Raw genomic sequence first — 21,632 nt, forward strand, 5'->3', positions numbered from 1 at the left:
CGCGGTCCAAAGTAAAATTCTGTAAATATCCATCGGAATTTGCCTGTAACGTTCAGTTTATAAAAAGAGTGGGGCAGTCTTTTTTATTACTTTAGAAAGACTTATATTTTATCCTTAACATTTTCCTACACAATCACCATTATAACAGCCAATCTTTTGAAATATATAGTTAATTAAGCTCAATTTAATAATGGAAAAATGAACATAATGTTACATTAAGGTATTATCAAAATTCATACATACTTAAAATACGAATACTGCTCAACTTAAATATATAGGAATGCGTAAGATGTAACAAGTATAATAAATTATGTTAATTAAATGCTAAGTAATGTATGAATTAATTTTAATTACCTGTGTTAAAATACACACATTTACACATGACAATGTATGACAGAAGAATAAATTATATACCTCTTTAAAACTAAAATTCATTTCTGTCCTGTAACCATAAGCTTGTAATGTGTTTAATTTCATAGAAAATCTTTAAAAGAAAATGTTTCGATTCTGGGAATATGGATATAATCTTCAAGAGGTATTCGTGTGTAATATCATGCATTATTTTTGTTATTATTTAATTTACCAACACACATGTTAGTGTTTAAAAAATAGCTATCAAGATAGCACGATTTCCACGCATAAATTCTACATCTACAACTGCACGGTTTTCGCACATTTCCCCTCACGATTTATAGCTTTTATGTTTCGACACATTAAGTAAAAATATACAAGCCCCATAAAATATAAATATTTTATAACATCACATGTATTAAACATTGTCTATTTAATCTAAGGCTAAACAATTTTGTAACTAATGTACATGTATACAAATATATATAGAACATTATTTTTCAGTTTTTTAATTTAACTAAATGATGAAGTAGTTTTCGATTTATTTTTTTTCTAAAAACATTTTGCAATACAACAGTTATTTATTGGTATCTTGAAAAGAAAAATATTTAGGGGAAAATCTCTTTTTACTGCCAATTCAAAAATTATTTATCACTTTAAAACTTAAAACAGGCGTAAATTATGTACAAATGATCAATTAACAATTCCCGCGAAAACCGATCTGACAACATTCAATGAGTTTAACTTTGTAACATATGGCAGTAAAGTTAATTTTAAACATAGTTTGTCTTTCTGTATAGTTAAAGTCAAGTAACAGACTATCGATACGAAACAATGTGTTTAATACCTCAGGAGTGGCCTCCCTTAAAATTTCGATACACTTCATAGCCGCACAGCAGGCACTTTGCTTAGCAACAACAGTCCTTATCAGGGCTAATTTTCTTCATTATTGTCTCAGGTTACTGTGCGTTTAGTTGCTCATTGACCTTTGAAATATTTTGTCATTCATTTAGGTGCATAAACATGTCAATGTGTATCATACTGAATGTTAAATATTTGACATTGTGATCATTTGTTACACGGTTTATACATGTACATTTTTGTGTAATTATATGATGTGTACACTTTATGCACAACTAGTGTTTTATATATTGTAATATTTTTATATTGCAGCGACATATTTTTATGAATGTATCTATAAAATCTATTTATAACTTGCGTATGATTTTAAGAATATAAAAAGGACTGGTGAATATCATAAATGCACATTGTGTAATATTCCAATAACGGATGACGTCGGCTGATATAATAAACTTCAAAGCGTTTTCTATATATGTACATTATTGTCAGTTATGAGGCAGTTGTCTAACTGTCGTCTGCTTCAATGGCCGTCTGTATCATTAACATGTATTTATGCACTATGAATTGTGAATTTATTGTGTACCATGGTGAAATAATCATGGTATTTAATCACCATTGTTGAGGTACGATGACATTTACCACCCATTATCACTGACTCGTTAGTAGGGTTCCATGACAGAATTTTACACCTGCCTGCAAGTGATATCCAAATTGAATGTAGATTTTAAGATTCAATAAGTTATATTATGGTGCATGTATAATAAAAGTGCAAAATACTCTTCAAGTTTTTCAACGTTTCTTCAATCACCCTGAGCTTATACATGATTAAAACATTAGATTCCTTTATTTACTACTAGTTAAGTTGACTCTTACACTAATATACATTAACTCCACTGAGGCTTTATGACAGGAAGGGACCGAACATTTTGTACAACTGTATGTTGGTCTGCACCTATAACTCAGATCATCTGGTCACTCCTTCCCCCCAGGGATAATCAATTTCATCGCGGAAATTGACCAAGATTGAAATGGGCCCCCTCCCCAACCCCCTTAAAAAACGCATAAAAATTGATTTATTTATCAATTTAATTCCGGATATAATTATTTATACATTATCTGTTGCAATAATTTTTTCCATCTTAAGTGCACCATAGAATTTCAATTCTTCTGATTTTAGACTAATATAAGTATAAGATGATAGGTGTCTGTTTATTTGTTAAGCAGAATAAAACTTGTAGAAAATTCTAAAATCCTTGTATTAGTTCTAAACGGAATAAGACATCCTTATGTATTTCTTGATCAGTAAGATCTTAATTTAAACAGTATCAGAAGTGTCTTGATATATGAGTGAATACCATATAAGAAATACTTTAGAAAGAACATTCATCCCATTTTCGTTGGACTTATTTGCGGCAAACAAACACATTTTTTGGGCTCGATCTATTGTAATTAGTGTGGCATTTCATAAACAAAATAAATATAAATGTAGTTAAAAACATAGATCTACATATGACTTTATTAGACGTTACATCATTAATTACTGGTTTGATTCATTATAGAAACATTCAAATTAAAGTCATGAAATAATTCAAGCTTCGCCTCAGTGCTCCCACGAACAAAGATCGTTCAGCAAACATCATAACTTTGTGATTTATCATTAAAGTCAGCTTGTAAACGGTGGTCTTTCTCAAAACTGTCATTTTAAAAAAACAACAACCGCAAAACAATCCATATACATATCTTAACTTGATTATGCCGGTGAAATGCGATCTTGAACCGGTTACTGATTATTTGTAGCACGTTTTAGTCTGAAGGTAGTTCTTTGAAATGAAATATCATTTAGTAGTTATTTAGAAAAATAACTTGGGGATTAATATCTTACTTATTAGTAAGTGTTTATCGAGAGTTACAACTTTAAATAATGGTGCTGTCAGTGACATTAAAGATGGCGTCCAATATAGCCTAAAAATATAAGCGCAATCATGTACATTTAAACACTTCATTTTCAATGGGTATGAACGTGCTGTATTCAATTTTTTATAAAAAGAATATACCAAATATTTGTCAGAAATGCAAACATGGTTTTCGTCATAAACTGTATTAGCTATGTAGTTTACCATAAGTACTATGGTAAAATATCATCCGCCGACCTGAATCAATGTTTCATTATTATTATGTATTTCAGTGGCCACACCTGGCGTCACTGTATGCAAGCACTAATAATCTTGACGAAGATGGCAAACACCCTGACCCTATGATGGGCCAGGATAATGTATTTGACCCATCAGAACCATATGGAGCCTACAGATACTATGTACAACCAAGCACAAGGTCCGAATTCAGCATAGAAGAACCCGGATATATGTCTCGTCCTGTATATAAAGATGAAGAATCAAGAAGTTCCGATTATACATCCGGTGATAGCTTCCGGCGTGGCTCCAACTGCCGGGTATTGCTATGCGTTTCCCTCGTGGTTAGTTTCGTTGGCGTGGTTGTTGCCGCTATAACATTGGCTGTTTTATGTAAGTATTTCAATAAAACATGTATTTTTTCTTATAACCGTATATTTGACATGGTAATTATGTATCATATACATGTGTTCGACTTATACATATTGTATTGAAGAATTATTTATTCGCACTGTAAGAAGTAATTCATGAGGTGAGACTAGAGGGTACAAAGCACATTAATAAACTTAACTTTTCTTAAAGCTGAATTCCTCCAGAGGAGCCAATATTTTTCAAGATAATTAAATTTGAATAAACTGAGATTTTATGAAAAGTAGAAATGATTTAAGATTCAAGTTATAATTTACAAGTTATGTGCGATTGATGACTAATGATTTTGCTGTATTTATCACCATATTTCTTCTGCGTTGCAAACGCAGTAAAGGCTAATTTTGCTTATTTTGACCTCTTTAACATTCTGTTACTCATTTTTGTATGGTTTTATATCATAAATATTATGCTCAAATGAAGATTTATCAATTTTTTAAGTTCAAAACAATCTATGGCAGGATGCTGTAAATGATAATCAATAAAGGAAGATATATACCGAAGCTGTACAAAGAAAGTTTTCACAAAACTTACTTATAATAAAAAGATGATACACCTTTATGTGTTTGTTGAACGAAACGAACCAAATAAATTCGATACTAAGTTATTAACGATTCTAAGGTGCGTTTAATAAAACAAAAGATACATCAGTGTACCGAAGCAGTGTGACGGAATAATTGACGTGTGACGTGTTTTAATTTACATTAACTAAATATTTGATTTCTTTGTTGAACAATTAGTTTAAGTACAATTACAATGATTGATCATTTATTATTATAATAACAATATAGTTAATAGTTCACTGTGTGTAACTACAAAAATATTAAAGTTTTAAAACAAAACAAAAACATACTGTCATGTGCAGGTTTAATATATACACAAAAATTACCATAACATCAATGTTTATAATAACGAATATTTGAGCCGTGTCACGACAAAACCAACATAGTGTTGTTCGCTACTTGAAATAGGGTTGGTAAGCGAACAGCATGGATCCTGATCAGACCGTGCGGATGCGCAGGCTGGTCTGCATCCATTCTGGTCGCAAACCCATTATGTTGGTTTGACCAATAATTTTGGTTTTGTCATGACACGACCCAATTTTTATGATTTGTTTTACAGTGTCTAAGACTCCCGCACCCTTACCTGCAAAGCCAGGCCATACAGGTAATATATGTATATATTATATTGTTTATTAATCACCAACCTTTATAATACATTCATAGTGACAAAATTGAAATAATAAAATAATCGTACTGTCTAATCTTATTATTTCACTTTTTAATAATATATACGATATTATAATCCCTGGAAAAACACCAACATTTTATATTAAAAAAGAAAATATCAATAAGTTTCACAATTTAGAGATTCGTTTAGTTTTTCTTTAGTACATTGACACTTTTAAAAAGTGTGAGATAAGCCTGATATGAAAAACGAACAAACACGTATTCCGGTGGTTTTATTACTCTCCTTCTAAATGGCGGCTCTTTCGCATTTTGGTTATCTGTTAAAAAAAGAGAACCATTGACAATTCTGTTGCATCGACAAAATGAAAGCTGAAAAGGGAAAATATCCATTTTTAACAAATATGCCTGTTTTTTATTTTCAAATTGAAGAATGCTATAACACGCAAAACATTTTTCTTATCATTATGAATGCAATTTCGATACGAAATACCGGTACTTCAAAATGACGTTGCTAGAACTTAGCTTGTGTGTTCACTTTCACATATAGACACATCACGAGTGATTTTTTTAATATAAAGTAAATGTTGACCCGCTTAATTGTTTAAGCAACATTGTGCTCTGTAACACCGCACTTTGGGGTCAAACGCACTTTGGGGTCCGACCCCAAAGTGCGCTAAACTTCGCACCGCACTTTGGGGTCAAACGCACTTTGGGATCATAATCGAGAAATTGACCCCAAAGTGCGTTAATATGCTACATATCAACGCACTTTGGGTTCAAGAGGTCTAAAGGTGTCATCTGAGTTCTGCTAACATACTGAGTACTGACTTATTTTCTATCTGCGACATTGGAATATTTTGAGTTGGAGTTCAAGATGGCGGTAACAGTTTCATTAATGTTACCACTTGAAATATCTAAAAATTGTGTTCATATAAAAAAATTACGGTGGCATAAAAGTGACAGTTGCATGTTTTTTGTTTTTAGTTTTGTATACATATTTTATTTTAGTTTTGCATACATATTTTTTTCAGTTTTGCATTCATATTTTATTTTTGTTTTTCGTACATATGTTATTTTTGTTTTTCATACATATTTTAGCCAATCAAAACAGCCTTCAAATCTGAGCCCATAGTTGAGTATAAAACAAGCAGAGTGGTTAGGTCACATTTCGGCCCATTTTTGGAATCGGCCCAGTCGTTTTCGGCCGGGCAAGTCTGGTTTCGGCAGACCCTTTTCGGCCAATTTTTTATATTATATGTATTTTATTTAATTATTGTTTTTATTATTATATACTGTTATGTTAGTGTCTATTTGGAAAGAGCTGTTGATTGGTGATCAGTTATTATTCCATGAATATGCACCACTCAACCCCACCCCCTGAGAATTGAGAATTATGAAACTTAGGTCAATTCCTTAGCACATCCAGATAATGTACAGAACTTTATGCCAGGTGTCCCGGCTCAAGGTCGGGGTCACAGCTACAGGTCAAAGGATAAAGACTTGGGTTTCATGTCCGCTCCTTATCTCCGAAACCCCATGAAGGATTTTAAGGCACCTTGTGACAAATGTTAACCACAACGAGACCATATGCAGAACCTTTCTTTGGGTTACCGCGGATACTAAAAAATGAAAATGTTGGTATTTGCAAATGGCATTTGCAAATGGGGTACTGTAATTTACAGATGTAATTATCCAAACCTCTACTTTGCAAATGGCGTCATGTAAAAATATGTACAAAAAAACAAAAATAAAATATGTACAAAAAAACTGAAATAAAATATGTATGCAAACTAAAAAAGAATATGTATGCAAAATTAAAATAAAATATGTATGCAAACTAAAAAAGAATGTGTATGCAAAACTAAAAAAAGTATGTAATAAACTACATGTAAAAAAATATCTACGACAAACAAACAAAAATATGTACGAAAAGCAAAAAAAAGTATAAAAAAATACAAATGTCACTTTTATGCCACCGTTCAAAATACTCTAGTACAGAAATTGTGTATTCCTAGAATTAAAAGATGCTGCGAAAAGTATCCCGTTCTGTCGGTCATTTACTTGATAACTTTTGGTGCCATATTGAGCCCCATTTTAGATATGTTGGAAATGTGAAAAAATGCAGATAATGTATTTTTCCAAAGAACTATAAATATACTCTATTGCAATGTTCTGGTGAAATTTTTTTCGATCGGACTATAAATAGTGATTTTTACAAAAACATTATTAAGCTTATCAACAAACTTAAGGGTTTTTGTAAGCTGCGTAACAACCGTTCGCCAGAGGCTTTTTATGGGAAATCTTACATACTTCTTAAGAAAGAGCAAACATGAATTTTATAATGTTAAAATAATGGTATCTGAGATGTGTAAGATGCTTGTTACCTGAATAAAGTAGCGATAACTGTGATATTATTCGTCATAAAAGAAACGAACACTGTAGTATTTGACTTCCATATAAAATACTAATTCACTATAACTGTACTCATCATTGCCAAAAAGCAACAGATGAAAAAGATGGTTCAGGTAAATGGCCAATGTGTATTTTTTGGATAATATAGAAGAACATCAAAATAAAAAAAGCTTTTAAGAGAAACAAATAAAAGCATAATTTGCCTTTAAAACGTTATTTTTAACCCTCGGGGGGATCAAGACCCCACAATCCCCTCTATACCCCCAAAGAGAATTTTACATTATTCTGAAGCTCCGCTCTTAATGTGCGACTACTTAAATAGTTCATATTTTTAGTACTGCCTGTACGGACTACTACTTAAAGCCGCATCTACACCTAGTCAAGTTTCTTATATGTCACATTTAGCTAAATAAATGGTCCTTTCAACATATTATCAGGCACATTTTTTACTAAAATGTCTTACTAAGATTTCCCAGAATTTATACCTTTGTCTATGCTAAGACTATCATATTTCTTAAAAATGTATAATTAAAAAACGGGAAAATAATGCATTTAGCTAAAAACAATGGAGTTAATGAAAGGTGTACATTCTTTTAAAATAAAAGTAAAGTTTGAGAAAAAATATTTTAAGCTTAATAATTGATACAAATTCTTTATTTGGTGGTTTATTTAGTGAAAGTTCTTCACTGACTAATCAAGATCATTTAAATCCCTATTGATTCTACTATAATTCAGGGAACATGTTTGTGTCTATTTAATGCCTTGATTTTTTGTTTACCATTGGCTTTGACTGCAATATATTATTTAAAACATAATGAACTTTAATTTTCTATGACCCCAAAGTGCGGTCGTTTGCCTGATGTTAAAAAATGCATATGTACCTGTTTAACGCACTTTGGGGTCGAAATTGGACCCCAAAGTGCGTAACGCACTATGGGGTCCGACCCCAAAGTACGTAACGCACTTTGGGGTCCGACCCAAAAGTGCGTTTGACCCCAAAGTGCGGTGTTACAGTGCTCCCCAAAAACCTATTTTAAAGAGCTTGGTAAAATATAAAATACTAACAGTTTTCAAATGTGAAAGAGCTATCGACACGGTGCTGGCGTCATCGGCAAAGTTAAATAGCTCTCGCAAATGTAACGGAGCCAACGCAACCATTGAATAAACAGATAACCAATAAAGTTTAGGATCCAGTGTTAAGTAGGAGAGTATAATACTGTCGGGATTGTAATTGTTCCATTTTGTTTTTGTTGCAGACGAATTTGAATCTCAAGCTAGTATATTCAATCGAGAGTTTAACGAGAATTTGCGAGACAACACTACTGATGAATTCAAATATCTCGAAAAGGAGTTCTGTAAAGCGGTAAATATATATTTCTATTATGAAACTGCATGGGCATAAGCTTCATTTTGAAATACCGGTATGGTAATACAACCTTGTCCGGAAATGAGCTGGATTGTTACAACACTCTGGGAATTTAATCACGACTTTGATATCAATAGTAAAGGCACAGAACCTGTACCAGTGCTTGTCTTTATTTAGAAGCCCAATATTTTTTCTTATAGATTTCAATAAATTTCTGCAATAAAAATATTTGACTAAAATATGAGCATAGTATATCTTAGATAAAAACTTAAATAGAAAAGGATTTTTATTTGATATAGAATAAAATGACAGTATTTTATTTAATCATTTCAGATTGAACAAATGTTTACTGATAGCGATTCTCCTGTCAAAAATGCTTTCGGTGGATGTGAAGTGCTAGAATTTACGTAAGTATTTTGAGAGAGACAGAAAAGTATACATCCTATATCATCAATAAAAAAATGATATCACTTATTTACGAGCAATGAAATATAATATTTATTCAATTGAATGATATTCATGTAAAGTGATACACATTTTATCTCAAGATGTCCGAGTATCTTATTGCATTGTACGAAAATATTGACCAGCCCATTTTGACTAAATTATCCGGTGGATAAAACATACTTGGGTATTGCTAGCCCATTACAATTTATTCTTCTGTCAAAGTATACTAGAAAGGTTCTATACGTTAATTTTTTAAATTTATAACTTTTTTTTGAAATTTTTTGATGTAAGGCCCGGGGTTTATATGATCAGAAAAACATTTTTTTAAAAAATATTTTAAAAAAACACTTTAAAGAAATTTTGTAAATTTCCCTTAAAATTTTTTCAGCAAGGGAAGTGTGCAGGTCAGGTACAGACTGAAACTTTTTTCGGACACTTTTGAGCGTTTTAAGATGGATAAGAAAATAACGAAAAAGCTAGAAGATCATTTTGCTAAAAAGATAAACGAAATAGGACCATGGCAGAATCTGAAATTCAATCCAAAGTTCGTTAAGAAATTTATCAGAATTGAACCCCCTACAACACCTGTTCCTCCAACAACCAAAGCAACTACAACACCATTCAAGCCAACAATAAAATCTACTAAGCCTCATGTAAAAACAACACCTAAGGCAAAAATTGAGAAAACAACAAAACAATCAGAACCTGTCACAATCGTAACACGTTCCGAAACACCAGAAAGAACAACAGAAACAACAACAGAAACAACAACAACAGAAACAACAATAGAAAAGAGTAAAGAAACGACTACTACGATGCAATTGATAACAACAACACTGGTTAAAGAAACTAAACCTCCAGTAGAAACCATACAGACAACAAGAATTGTTAAACCGAGCATTATTACTGAAAATGAAGATGTACTCGAAATAACTACCCAAGAAGATATCCGAACAAGTGAGAAAATTACAGATGTACATACACAAAAACAAACACCAGGTACTATAGAAACCACTTCCAGAACTACATCGGATGAAATCATAACAACTTTAAAACCTACTGCAGAAGTAAAAGATGAAACAAAGGCTGTTGATAACATAACAGTAACAACAGAAATGCCAAAAGCGTCAACAAATATATTTGACATGTTTTATGACCTTAATGACACATATGAAACAACAGAATCAGGGACAACAGCAGTCACTGAACTCCCAACTATTGCGTCAGAGGTTACTTATACCCAGACAATACTAAAGGCTGTTACAACAACACCAAAAGAAGATGCAAACCAAACATCGACTACATCTCCGGCGACTGATTCCGTTAGCAAGGAATCATCGACTGTTTCTGAAATTTTGCCTGTTGAGACAACAATTGAAAAAGAAATTTCATTTACAACACAGACTGATAAAACTACAAGTATTGAAGTTACAACACTTCAGTCGGCGCAGACAGTGACAGACGAAATTATACAAGTAACTTCCGATAAAACAACAGACAAGCCAAAGGAAACTATAACTGGGTCAAAAGCAGACGAAGTAGTTATTGAAACGACAACTGTTCATGTAGACAGCATTAGTAGTCGTACAACAGAACCTGCTAACATAACAGTAAAAGGTGTAGACATCATGTCAACAGAATCGCCTCCATTAGCAGATCACAACGTGTCGACTTCAACCGCTGCCAAAATGCAAGAAAGTACTATTCAGATCAAAACAGAAATCGCAACTGAATTTTCGAATGCAACTTTGCCTTCATCCGTGACGACCTCTCAAGAAACGGAGATAACAACAAGTTCAGAAATTGTTGACGAAACAAAACAACCAACTGTTACAACGATCTCCGCTGATGATGTCACTTCAACAGTGATACCAGTAGACACAGGATTTGTCACCACGCAACAATCGTCAGAAGCTCTTAAAATTCTTGTTAATGAAACAATAGGCGAACAGGGAATTACAGAGCCTGCGCCAATCTTAAATGTATCTTCAATATCTGATATACTAACAACAAGGGCAATTGCAACTGAAAGTGAACCATCTTCCACAACTAGCATCACACTTATAGAAACTACAAAAGTTGAGGTAGTTAAAGATTCAGTAACGGAGAGATATAACAAAACTGCGGGACCTGGCTCTACACTCGGCAAGAAAGATATGCAAACTTCACCAGAAACAATACATGCTCAGTTAACTACTGTAGCTGCACCGGTTACAAATGCAACAACAATTATGGACACCGCTAAGCTAGAAGAAGTAAATGAAACGTCAAGTAAAGGCCCAGAGTTGACGACTGACGCAACTGAGTCTTCGGATGTGGTCGAACATATAACAAAGACTTTACCGGCGTTAGTGAAATTGTTCCCCTTAGCACTACAGACACATACGGTTACAATACTTCTGATGTGTATTATGATTACGAAACAACTACTTCAAGCGAAGTATCAGTAGAACCTTCAACTGAATTACCTGTGGAGTTAGTATCCACACAAGCAACAAAAGTATCTGTTGTGCAAGAATCAAGTACACAAAGTGTAAACTGAACAAACTAACACGCGCAAAATAAATTTCTCCGATTTTTTTAAAAAAACCTAATTTCGGCAGAAACTGTTGGTTTAACACCCATAAAATTTTAAATTACACAAAAAAAAAAACAAATAACTTTTTTCCCAAGTTCAGAGGGGAAAAAAATAAAATACCCCAACCAAACACCCAGGGAGCCCTTTTGGTTTAAACTGTTGGTTTCCAAGTGAGATTTTCTATCCCAACAGGCCCAATCCCGTGAAAAAACGTTCTTCTTTTCCTTTAATTTTTAACCCCAGTCTCCCAAAAGAAAGGGGGACCAATTTTAAACCCTTTTCTTTGTAGCTTTTATCTAAATCAAGCCCGAAAAATTGAAATTTTGCCCCCCCAAAACAATTTTACCGAAAAGCTTCCCAAAATATATAAAATTCAAAAAGAAAAAAGACCAAAAGACGGGAACCCGTTTTTCCCCGGGTTGAAAAAAAAAAAATAACCCGTTTTTTAACCCTTTAAAACGTCAACTGAGATTCCCGCAACAGAACAATTTGAAGCAGTTACATCATCAATTGGCAACGATACAGCACCAGCAGATGTAACAACACAAGTTGTTCATACCGAGAGCCTTGCTATAGAGAAAATATCAAAGCCTGTCAGTGAAGTATCACCTACTGTTACAGTGACCACCGGAAATGGATCTGCTACAGATGATGTAATTAGCACAACTATTTCAACAGCTTCTGTAATAAATGAAACTGAATCGTTTTCATCTGTACCATCTTTTAATGAAACAACATCGCCATCTACAACTGAAGTTGTACAGAGCCACACATCGGCAGAAACTGTTCCAGATCTTATTGAACCTGCACAGACTACCACAGAAACACAAACAGATTCTCCCTCTCTGTTAATAAACACCACAGATACAAGTTTATTAACGACAAAACAAGTATATAATGACTCTACAGCCAGTGTTTCAGATATGGAATCAACAACCATCAGTGATTCTGTGCAAGAGACTTCACCTGCTGATATAATTAGTGAAACATTCACAACAGAAACACCGGTCAATGTTACAGATACGATCTATGCTGACAACATGACAACAGTTAATATGCAAGATACGACAGAGACAAGAAATGCAACCGATATATTTAATACAACAACAACGACGGCGACAACAACAACAACGACAACAACAACAGCAAAACCAGCTGAGGAAGCATTCCTTGATGAATATGAAGAAGCTGCATTCAATACATCGTATGTTCCGACTGCTATAAATATAACTGAAGAAACATCAGTTATTTCGACATCAAATAATACGAAACAAGGTAAAACAACGATCACAATTCCTATAGCAACAACACTTTCATCTTTAGAGACCGGAAATGTGACAGAAACTGCAACTTTTACAACAAGTGATGTTGTGAACAATGTTACCGAACTCTTAAATGATACGAAATCGACAAATGTAAACAAAACAAGCGAAACAGATGTAACTACGAGCTCGTCCGTCATTACAGAGTCTGTGATGGAAACTGCTTCTGTCGCCATTGACAATGTTACAGTCCTACCTACATCAGTATCATCTATTCCAATAAAACAAAATGTTACACAAACTGTTTCAACATTAAACGATACAACTGAAACCGAGACAGCAAATATAACAGAAGAGACCCAGAAGCAACCACTAGTGACAAAATCTTTACAGACAGATACAGTAACAGAATATGTCACAACTACAGTTGCACATGAAGGTAATGTAACAATGAAAGTTGTCCAGCCTCAAAATCAAACTTTGCTTTCAAACGATAACGTCACCTCAGTTGTCCACTCGGGAAAATCGGCTGTTCTAAATACAACTAAGGCTTCCACGATGACAACACAGTCCCAAGTTATAGTCGAATCAACCACAGTTTCTGGCTACAATACGTCGGATTATTACGATGTGTACAACGACACTGAATATTACTACATCACAACTGAAAGTCCTAGTGCAACTACCAATGCTCCAGATATAGCTGTCGATGTACCTGTAGCAAACGTTACTGATTTTAGTGCTCCAAATGTTACAAATGTTGTAAAAGCTACCACAAGCGGTGTGAGGACAAATACAACTGATACTGTAACTGCTTCAGCAACAACAGATGTAGTCTCAACTCGAGAGGGTCATTCAGTTACAACACTATCAAGTCATGTAACAAGTGAAAGTCAGACTTCAACGGAAAGAGAAACGCAGGTTCCCGAATACGAGACGGATTTTTCAACTAGTGCAACGTCATCAGCGCCATAATGATCAGGTTTATATCGAGACAACGCTATATCAAAATTGTGTTGATATGATAAAGGGACAAACGTGCTGATTATAATTGAAATGATGGAAATTGATGCCATAAAGGAAGCTTCGAAGCAGTTAATCGTGCTAGTGAAATCCGTGCGAGCAGAAATGTCTCGTTTTGTATTTACTGAACAACATATAATGTTTGATTGTGAATTAAGTAATATGTTGTGTTGATTTTAATCTCAAGAAAAAAGGGTATTATATTTAAACTGAGGACAAAGGAAAATCGCACAAAGACATACCCTTATAAATGTGTGTGTGGTCTTAATGTGTCTAAAACATTTGCTCCTGGACTCTTAATATTTTTGCTCAGTAGCCTATGAGAGTCTTTTTGTGCATGTGTATTTCCAACAATGTGTGAAAAAAGAAGCAAGCAGAGAAAAAAAGACTTTTGCATTAAAACCATTTGACCCATTTACTGTAAATAATTCTACGTAAAAGCAGGAAAAATTGAACACATACAAATGTTTTAAACATTCTTAATAAGGAAAAATATGTTTATATGTTTAAACATTGCCTTTTTTCGTTGCTTAATCTCATTTAGCATACATTTATGTATACTAAAGGTTAATAGTTTTTTACGAAATATGCAATATGCCATAAACAAGACGTGTAACCGAACAAAATTTACCATAGCTAAGACGAGTATGTATCATGTTCAATGGCTCATAATATTTTTTTTTTCATATGTACACATGTAAATAAACGTCATAGTTGTAAATAATATACATATCATTAATACTCGACATGTACATACTTTAATAATATTAACTATATAACAATATTATATTTTATATAATATTTTTAATAGCTAACTAATGTCCATATATTACACAAGTAATGTAAAATACATGACGTCATTGACCCTATGTTAAGTCAATGCGTCAAGTCACTACAGAAGTTAAATAAATAGGTGGCGTCACTTTGTATAGTCAATAGGTGACGTCACTTTATAATCAATAGATGACGTCACTTTACAATTGGGCATCACAAAATCATGTTTGTTTTTCGACATTTTCGGGCTTTCTGATATGATATGTAATTAACGTATAGCATTCAATTAATATAATTTCGTAATTACTTGTATTTAATTGTCTTTGAAATGTTTTATTGTCGTCATATTGCACAAGATGTTAGTTAATTATAAGCCAATAAAAATGACATCATATATTTATATACATTAGATAATCATTTAATGTTATAACATTCACTTGTATGATATATCAATATAGCACTAACATATTTTATCAGATCTTACTTGAAATATGATATTTAAGATAAAAACTCGTGACAACAATGTATATATTATATAAATATATACATTTTCGAAAATTTCTCCATTGGTGGTCCTGTTTGAAGGACTTTTAATAGAAACGTATGTTTTTGATAATAAATAGCTTGAAAATGACATGGACTTTGCTTTGTTATATATTATAAAATATTATTAATTGTTAATCTTTGTAAATGAAAATAGATATATATCTTTCACTTACTTACCTCGACTGTTTTATTCTTTGTTTTAAATCACATTTAAGAGTTGTCTTAATAAGGCATGTACTTTGAATGTACGTTTGTCTCTAGAAACCACTTACTGTTTAACTTACGTTTTGTAAAATCTTTTTTATGTTATGGTCATGTATCAATAGAGAAAAAAAGGAGGTTTAATTTTTTAAATCCTTAGAACCTTCGAAATCAATCTGAAAAGTACACAATATAATTCCTTTAAAAATGCATTATTTTAGCAGATTTAATATTAAGAACATTTTTATATAGATAATGGTTACTAGTATCGTATAAGAACATAAAAGAAAAAAAAACCGAACAAAAACTAAAACAACAAATAAAAAACATACGAATAAAAGATATCTTCAAATTGTCTCCTTGCTTGCATTAATCAATTAATGCATAAATCATTTCAATTATTACAAACTTAGAATTACCAATTGAGAGTTTTGTACTTGCCTTATTCGGCTGCGAAGCAGCCTAGTCTTATATGATTTTGAATAAAAGGCATGGTTTACTGCAATGACACGAATTACTTTGCGAGTCGTCAATAAAAACAGAAGTACATAAAATCATTCACATTCATCAGCTTTACACTTCATAACCAACTTTAAATTTATGGCTTTGTCGCAAACCTTTTTTTATTATGGAAAGACAATGTTTTCTTATCTCCGTATACAAATAATGATTTGGGCAACTGTCTGTGTATTACTTAGATTTGATATCGTGGAACCAGGCTAAATTTAATCATGTCTCCACCTATTGGGAAACTGTTTCGCATTTGAACAAAAGGCATCGGTGTAAGAGTTGTTACATTGCACTGTCATGAAACATCTGAACTTTTCAATATAATATTCATTTTGTTGACTTTAAGAAACAAGGGAACAAGTTCGTTCTGTAGAAATTTATCTTTAAATGTTTTGTATTTTTCTTTGAGACGATTCTGTGCGGACATGGTTCTGATTTCGAAACCTTAAATAGCCGCCTTTAATATAGTAAAACGAGGTCACACGTGTGCTGTTTTAGTTTGGTTAGATTTGGTAACGTTCCTGATGCCTTTAATGTCTTATATACTACTACATTTATGCTCAAATTTGGTGTTGTATCTTTAGTCATTTGCTTATTACAAAAATTATAATCGTTTATCGAATATAATTAATTAATGTCCAAGGCATTATAATAAACCATCACGAGCATCACTGTCTATATATAAATAAGTCATATGGTGTCGGATACATTACGACATTGACTGAAGCTTACCCGTCCTGTCACAGTATAAAAACAAACACTTATAGTAAGGACGTAATGCAATTTTTGTGCCTTTAATTTCAACAACTACGCAGATCTAAACAGACATTCGTCTTGGTAGCATTTAATTGGTGTGCAATGCATAGTTGGCCATTTTACACGTGCGTAAAACCTCGCTCTTATGTATTTCTAGTAAATCTTCTTCCCTGTATCACCCTGGACTAAGATACTCGGTGGCGGATCTCTATGAAGATTACCAAATTATGACCCTGGCGTCAAAATTGGTTCCGCCTGGTAACACAAATTTTAGAATGGAAACTGATGGTAGAAATATTGTTTCCGTGAACTTACCTACATGTATGTAACATTCAGAGGTCGTTTCCTTAACTTTTTCTTATGATGTCGTTTGTGTCAAAATTGGCCTTGCAATAGTAAATAGACTTATATAGGGGAAACTTTGATTTTGGGATAAAATTGGTGCCAATCAGGTGTGGATCCAGGTTTTTTATTTTGACCAGAAGTGATAATAAAATTTTGACAAGGCAAACTGGTAATGCAAATGGCAATGTAGATACCGCTACGTGTTATGATGCAATGCAACTCATTTATTTTTCGTACTAGTAAACATAAAGACAATAAAAGGCATCGTAAGCAAACGTGTATTAGCTACACCAAGATTTTAACAATTTAACAATGTATAAAGAAACAGGAAAAGTCTAAATTGATCTAAATGAACCCTCGTATTCCAGAGGGATTTTAAATTTTACTAGTATAAAAATGATGACCAAAATATGAACTAAAACTGATTGAAATTTATCAGAAGTATATTTAAGCAGGAACCATGCTGACATTTAAACGCCTTGTTACCTTTACCTTTGAACTGTAACCCCAAAATCAATAGGATCATCCACAAGTTATGACCAATAAGAATGTGAAATATGAAAACTTTGTGATAAATAGTTTTTAAGATGATCAGCGGAAACCACATCGTCTACCAACATATAACTAATCGATATGTGAAATGTGAAGAAATTGTGATAGTTTTCAAGATAATGAGCGGAAAACCATTCTGACATTTAACGCCCGTATGACATTAACCTTAGACCTAGTGACCCATAAATCAAAAAGGGGTCATTACTAGTTATTACCAATCAGTATGTGAAATATGAAGACTTTGCGACAAATAGTTTTTAAGATAATCAGTGGGAACCACATGGTCTAAACCCACGGAAAAAACCACTGACTGATCTAAAGGGACCCAAGACCCCAAAATCAAAAAGGGTCATCTACTGGTTTAAAACCCAAACATTTGTTTAAATATTTTTTGATATAAAAAATTTTCAAAAAAATGAGCAAAAAACCAATCCGACAATTTTTTAAACCCCCCCTTTACCCTTTTAACTGGGGGAACCAAAATCAATTGGGGTCATCTAGTACATATGACTAATATATATGTAAAATATGAAGAGTTTGTGATAAATTATTTTCAAGATATTGAGCGGAAACCATTCTGACATTTAAGGCCCCCGTGACCTTGACCTTTGAGCTATTGACCCCAAAATCAACAGGTGTCATCTACTTTTTATGACCAATCAGCATGTGAAAGATGAAGACTTTATGATAAATGGACTCTAAGATAATGAGCGAAAACCATCTTGACATTTAAGACCTCTGTGACTTTTGATATAGTCACCCCAAAATCAATAGGGGTCATTTTCGAATTATAAACAATCAGTATGCGAAGTATGAAGACTTTGTGATAATTTGTTTTAAAGATAATGAGTGGAAACCATTCTGATATTTAAGGACCCTGTGACCTTGACGTTTCAACTAGTAACCAACAAATCAATAGGGGTCATCTACTACAAATGACCAGTCGGTATGTGAGATATGAAGGCTTCGTGATAAAAAGTTTTTAAGATAATGAGTGGAAACCATTCTGACATTTAAGGCCCTTGTGACCTTGACGTTTGATCTAGTGACCCCAAAATTAATAGGGGTCATCTTCTTGATATGACTAATCATTACGTGAAATATGAAGACTTTGTGATTAATGTATTAAAGATAGTAGGCGAAATAATTCTGACATTTAAGGCCCCTGTGGCCTTGACTTTTGACCTAGTGACCCCAAATCATAGTGTAATTTACTAGTTATGACCCATCAGTATGTGAAATATGAAACTTTGTGATAAACAGTTTTTAAGATAATCAGCGGAAAGCACGTGGTCTACCGACGGACAGACCGACCGTCATTAGCAAAACAATATACACCTTTTCTTCGAATGGGGGGGGGGGGGGCATAATAAAGAAACAATTTACTGTAAAATCTTTTGTTATATGAACCAATTATTTTAATTATTTAAACTCTCTTTCAATTTTTAATGTTGAACTGTAGTGTCATTGCACGTTATAATACACGCCTGTATTTAATATAATTTTGAAAATGTAAAAGGCATAATGCATATCTAAAAAGACACATTAATAAATGAATATTTTTGATAAGGCATGTGTCGAGATATACATATATTTAGAATAAATAATTTATGTACATATTTATGTTATTATCAATTTACAAATCATATACATATATTGTTTCAAATTCAAAGTTACCTCACACATCAGTCTCCTAAAGCTTTTTTTATAGGCTTGAAAAGCAAAATCATGTAATGGAATGTTATTTGATATAATGTGATGTGATTTGATGCAATGTAATCTTATCTAATGTAATGAAATAAAATTTACAGTAATGAACAGCAATGTAAAATTTTGTAAAAAATTAATATGCAAAATAATGTATATTGAAATTTAAAATATATAAAGATTATATAAAAATGTAAGGAAATGAAATGATATGCAAATCACATTTGCAAATGTTAGTACTTATAGCCAATGCGGTAATTCTATGCCACATTTGCAGAAAGTCGCCACAAAACAAACAAACACACAAACAAACAAACAGGCACTGTATGCATTCTCCCATTTCCTACTAAATTCTTTGAACAAATGGGTCAATATGTGCCCAATGTGCTTCACAATGTTCTAAATTATTATCTTTATGTTTGATGGTATCCGTGTTAGAGGAGGGTATAAACATTAATACTAACATGTAAATTTCATGATTTCTTATAATTTTATCTTAGCAAACTGTATCTTGTTACTTCAACACATAACATCAATTTCAGAATTCATTTTCAATTTTCACATTTTCTTTGGTGTTTTAAAAACAAGATCTGGGACGTTCAAACCGCTCAGTATATCATCATCGTCATCATCAGCAACTGATAAATAAGTGTTAGCTCTATTCGTTGTTTCATCAACAAACGCTGACTGTCCAAAAATTTCATCATAAAAGTAATCATCCTCCGTGCCACGTCGCTGCAAAGATCTTTGTCGGCCATCTTGTCCGCCATCTTGGTCTCCGATTGAGAAAAGTTCCCGCTCTTGTCTCGGGGGATCCGAGATATTGACGAAGGTTGCATCATCTTGTGTAAGAGGCCCTCGACTCGATGTTGAAGATCTACGCCTGCGCCGTTCATGAAGACAACTTCTACATCGTTGGCAGGATATATATCTGGTCGATCATAAAAGAAAATAAAATGCAAACGTTTTTTTTTTTGCAAACATTTTATCTCATTAAAGGATATATGATTGATAAAGTTACAAAACAATATTTTCAAAACTAATTAAGAAAATTATTTACATACGAGTACATTTGACACACACGCATATCAATACGTTTGAACGTACGAGTTTTTAAAACAAACATCAAAAGCAACACTGTACATAAAAACTAAACGAAACTGCATTTTTTTTAAATTACGATAATCAGTTTTCAAACACGCGATCGGATATTAACTGTAGCAGATTAATCGATATAAATACTCTCAAGAAAATTGAATAAAATATTAGAGAAAATCGGTAAAATTTGTAGATCACATAATATTTCAGAATACCCTTTCTTTTTAAGAAGAAATGTCATAAAACTTCCGGCAATGACGAGGCAAAGGACAATGAAAACGATTTCCACGACAAGATCGGTGTTGATTTGAAAACCTAGAAAATGAAAATGTAAATGTACAAATGAGTTTTACGAGTACATGTATATTTATTATGTTGACTTATGAGAAATATAAACTCGTAAATTATTCATTGACACGGTTATTGTTATCAAGAAAAAAGATACAAATATTATTTTTTAGAGATATACCAAATGATAAATAAAAAAAAATAAAAAATAAATAGTGTTTGATAACATAAATTTTCACGCGCAGCAAACTTTTTTAAACTAAATTGAAGGTTTTGTATTTAAATTGACAAAAGTTGTCATATCAACAAATCAAGGTTTTTGACTAGATTTACCTCCTAAACCTGGATTTTGAGTCGACGTCTTATTAGCAGACGAACATTGTTGAAGATTCATCCGAATATGAGATGTAAGGCATTGTGCTTGATGTAAAATCATTTGATGTTGGTGAACGCATTGTTGAAGTAGATAAAGATGTTTGTGAAGACATTGGTGCGTTTGAAAGTTTAAGAGAAGTAGAAATCGGCGATGAATTTGATTTTTGAAGACACTGGCGTCGTTGAAAAAGATGTCGGTTATTGAGGTTGAATAAGATGTTGATACTGAGGTGGAAGTTAGTGTTGATACTAAATATGATGCTGAACTTTGTGGCAATTTTGAAGATGTGGATATAAATGATCTTGTTGATGTAGTACTGTTTAACTTGTGCGTAATGTGTGGCGTCAGATTTTCGGTACTTTGTTTCCTGGGCGAATCTTTTTCAGTAGTATGTGGTTCCACATCTGTGAAACATTTAGATGTATTATAAATGT

The 21,632-nt window shown here is 32.8% G+C and overlaps 3 protein-coding genes across 3 annotated transcripts; 2 read left to right on the plus strand and 1 right to left on the minus strand.

Moving 5' to 3' along the window:
- Window positions 1–419: 419 nt before the first annotated feature.
- LOC132745637 (uncharacterized) lies at window positions 420–11,713 on the plus strand. Its single transcript, XM_060734584.1, has 6 exons — window positions 420–535; window positions 3,398–3,734; window positions 4,890–4,934; window positions 8,626–8,732; window positions 9,069–9,142; window positions 9,571–11,713. Exons 1-6 carry the CDS (start codon window positions 497–499, stop codon window positions 11,630–11,632), a joined length of 2,664 nt encoding a protein of 887 aa, XP_060590567.1. The 5' UTR covers window positions 420–496; the 3' UTR covers window positions 11,633–11,713.
- A 505-nt stretch (window positions 11,714–12,218) lies between these two features.
- On the plus strand, window positions 12,219–17,666 carry LOC132745638 (mucin-5AC-like; the record flags this gene model as incomplete). Its single annotated transcript, XM_060734585.1, has 1 exon — window positions 12,219–17,666. A coding segment is annotated over one exon (1,779 nt), but the record flags the coding sequence as incomplete, so codon positions are not given.
- Window positions 17,667–19,907: 2,241 nt separating this feature from the next.
- LOC132745636 (uncharacterized) lies at window positions 19,908–21,624 on the minus strand (the record flags this gene model as incomplete). Its single annotated transcript, XM_060734583.1, has 3 exons — window positions 19,908–20,367; window positions 20,750–20,849; window positions 21,156–21,624. Coding segments are annotated over 3 exons (942 nt in total), but the record flags the coding sequence as incomplete, so codon positions are not given.
- Window positions 21,625–21,632: the final 8 nt, after the last annotated feature.

This window comes from Ruditapes philippinarum, unplaced genomic scaffold, assembly GCF_026571515.1.
Source record: "Ruditapes philippinarum isolate M1 unplaced genomic scaffold, ASM2657151v2 ctg10483_1_1_1_1, whole genome shotgun sequence".
Taxonomy (NCBI): Eukaryota; Metazoa; Mollusca; class Bivalvia; order Venerida; family Veneridae; genus Ruditapes; species Ruditapes philippinarum.